Here is a 2,661-nt window from a genome sequence, read left to right as displayed (position 1 = left end):
CTAGTGCTCAAGTTGACCTAAATTTTGGAAAAACAATATAGTAAAATCGCTTAAAAATCTCTAATACGTGCCAATTTTGCAAAAATATTTAGCTAGCAAGTTGCTTAAATATTGGCTAAAGTAAAAATAGCTAAACTAAAAACTAAATTAGTCAAAAACGTTAGCATGTTGCTAAAATATTAGCTAAACTCTAAATCAGCCCAAAAACGTATATTCCAAATTTGCCAAAAAAGTTAACTTGTTGCTTAAATACTAGCTAAACTCCAAAATAGCCAAAAATTCTCAGTAGACTAAATTAGTCAAAAACTTTAGCCTGTTGCTAAAAATAGAAGCTAAACTCTAAATTGGAATAAAAAACCTCAGTAGATAATAAATTAGCCAAAAATGTTAGCATGTTGTTAAAATATTGGCCAAACTCCAAATTAGCATAAAAAACTTCAGTAGATGCCAAGTTAGCCAAAAAAGCTAGCAGATTGCTTAAGTTCTAGCTAAGCTCTGCAATAGCCTGAAATTCCTCAGTAAACTAAATTAGCCAAAACGTTAGCTTGTTGCTAAAATAAAAGCTAAACTCAAAATTAGCCTAAAAAACCTCAGTAGATAACAAATTAGCCAAAAATGTTAGCATGTTGTTAAAATATTGACTAAACTCCAAATTAGCATCAAAATTTCAGTAGGTGCATGATTAGCCAAATAAGCTAACCCATTGCTCAAATGCTAGCTAAGCTCCACAATAGCCTTAAATCCCTAAGTAAACTAAATTAGCCAAAAACTTTACCATCTTGTTAAAATAAAAGCTAAACTCTAAATTAGCCTAAAAAAACCCCAGTAGATAACAAATTAGTCAAAAATGTTAGCATGTTGCTAAAATGTTAGCTGAACTCTAAATGTTTTTTGAAAATTATTATAAAAGATGAAAACATGGCACAGGAATATATTTAAAGGTTTGTTTCTAATCTACTCAAAATTTAGAAATTTTAAGACTTTCTCATTCATTTCTCATGGTGCTTATATAGTTCAATATGTCAAAAACTAATAAGTTTATCAATATAAGCAGTAATGTCCTGAACAAGCTAAACATTTTGATACCAAGATTGCTGAAATCACAGAAAGTGAGATTGAGTTTTTATGTGCCGAAAAACCTGGATGCTTGAGCATTCTCACAATAAACCAGTTAAAGATTAAAACCTTCGTTCTTTGCTGAACTTTTTGCTCAGATGCTGGTGAAAGAGGGGGGCAGGTATCTGGAGGACAGAAGCAGCGCATCGCCATCGCGCGGGCTTTGATCAGGAAACCAAAGATTCTGATTCTGGACAACGCCACCAGTGACCTGGATGTGGAGAACGAGCACCAGGTAAGGCGGCTCAAATTCTAGCTCTCTATTGCTGCTGTTCTGGCTTAACGGGAGGTTTTCCTCCTCCTCCTCCTCCTCAGGTCCGCCAGACCCTGATAAGCCTGAAGAAGAACTGCTCGGTGCTGATGATTTCCAACAAGATGAGCGTGGCGAAGGAAGCAGACCACATCATTGTTCTGGACAGCGGGGAGGTGAAGGAGGACGGCAGCCACCAGGAGCTCATGGAGAGAGGCGGTCTTTACGCCGCACTGGTGGAAAAGCAGGAACAAGGCATTTCCCGTCAAGAAGAAGAGAACGCCGAGGAAGAGCTAACCGCTTAAATGACACTAAGCTGACTGGTTACAAAACCAGGAAATTAAGCCGGAGTTTTTCTAACATCCTGCTTTTTAAAGAGGCCGAAGCATCGAGGAGAACCCCAAAGAACGGCACTGGGACCAGACATTCTGTTTTTGATCATGGAATTAAAAATAAATATAATTTATTTGAGTTTTTCCTGATTTCAGGCAGATTTTTATCTAGATCTTCAAGAAGAGAAGCAGAGGAGTCCTTCACAGATGAATGTAGTGTTTGTTGTCCTCGTTTGTTCATCTTTCGTACACCTGCAGACGTTCAACCTCTTCTTTACAAACGGTTTATTTGATTTGGATAAAAGAATGAGTTTAAAATTCTGGTTTCACTTTCAACAACAGTCTTAAAGACACACCTCAAATTTGGGAAGAAGAGGGTGAAAGTGAAAGTCTCTGATACAACTTCACATTAAGGAATACGTCCTTGTAAAAAAAAAGAAATTTAGTTATTGAATTGAAACAAATTATTTCTGAATAAGTCTGGTTATTTAGAGCTGTTGCAATTTCCATGTTTTTTCTATCCATTCATAAACATTTATTTTGGCACAGTTTTCCGTGTACTTTTGATTGTTCTTTTACAATGTTGTCGGGCAAGGAAAGTCCTTTGAAAATATGAATGGGATTTTTGATCATCAGATTTAACGTGTAAAGCTTTCAGGGCAGCTCTGTTCTTTGCTTATTCAAAGGTTTGTGGTTATTAAACTGTTTTTATGCACTAAAAATAGTTTCAAAAGAATTCATTTTTTTCTGGAATAAACCACAACAGTATCAATAAATAAATCTGCAGCAGTTAAGAAAAAATTCCAAATATCAAAGTTTGTTTTCAGAAGGATCTGACAGATGTAGATTTTACACTTCTTAGACCTATCAGAGGAGTTTTCCTCCAGAAAAGTGACTGGAAATATGTTTTGGTTGTGATCTCAACTAGTTTTTTATGTGTTTCGTGGAAAAAAATAAAAAGAG

The 2,661-nt window shown here is 35.6% G+C and overlaps 1 protein-coding gene across 2 annotated transcripts in view; it reads left to right on the top strand.

Moving 5' to 3' along the window:
* tap1 (transporter 1, ATP-binding cassette, sub-family B (MDR/TAP)) overlaps nucleotides 1-2,413 on the top strand; it is a 12,250-nt gene extending 9,837 nt beyond the window's left edge. Inside the window, exons 12-13 of one of the 2 annotated variants that reach the window (XM_024258616.2) lie at nucleotides 1,215-1,351; nucleotides 1,432-2,413. In XM_024258616.2, coding sequence (XP_024114384.1) covers nucleotides 1,215-1,351; nucleotides 1,432-1,671 — 377 coding nt within the window. In that variant the 3' untranslated portion in view covers nucleotides 1,672-2,413. The remainder of the gene's footprint in view (nucleotides 1-1,214; nucleotides 1,352-1,431) is intronic. The other variant, XM_036215990.1, reaches the window with a different exon arrangement.
* The last annotated feature ends 248 nt before the right edge of the window (nucleotides 2,414-2,661 follow it).

The sequence above is a fragment of the Oryzias melastigma genome, linkage group LG16, assembly GCF_002922805.2.
Source record: "Oryzias melastigma strain HK-1 linkage group LG16, ASM292280v2, whole genome shotgun sequence".
NCBI lineage: Eukaryota > Metazoa > Chordata > Actinopteri > Beloniformes > Adrianichthyidae > Oryzias > Oryzias melastigma.
The sequence above is the reverse complement of the archived record's forward strand: the minus strand, read 5'-3'. Positions and strand labels throughout refer to the sequence as shown.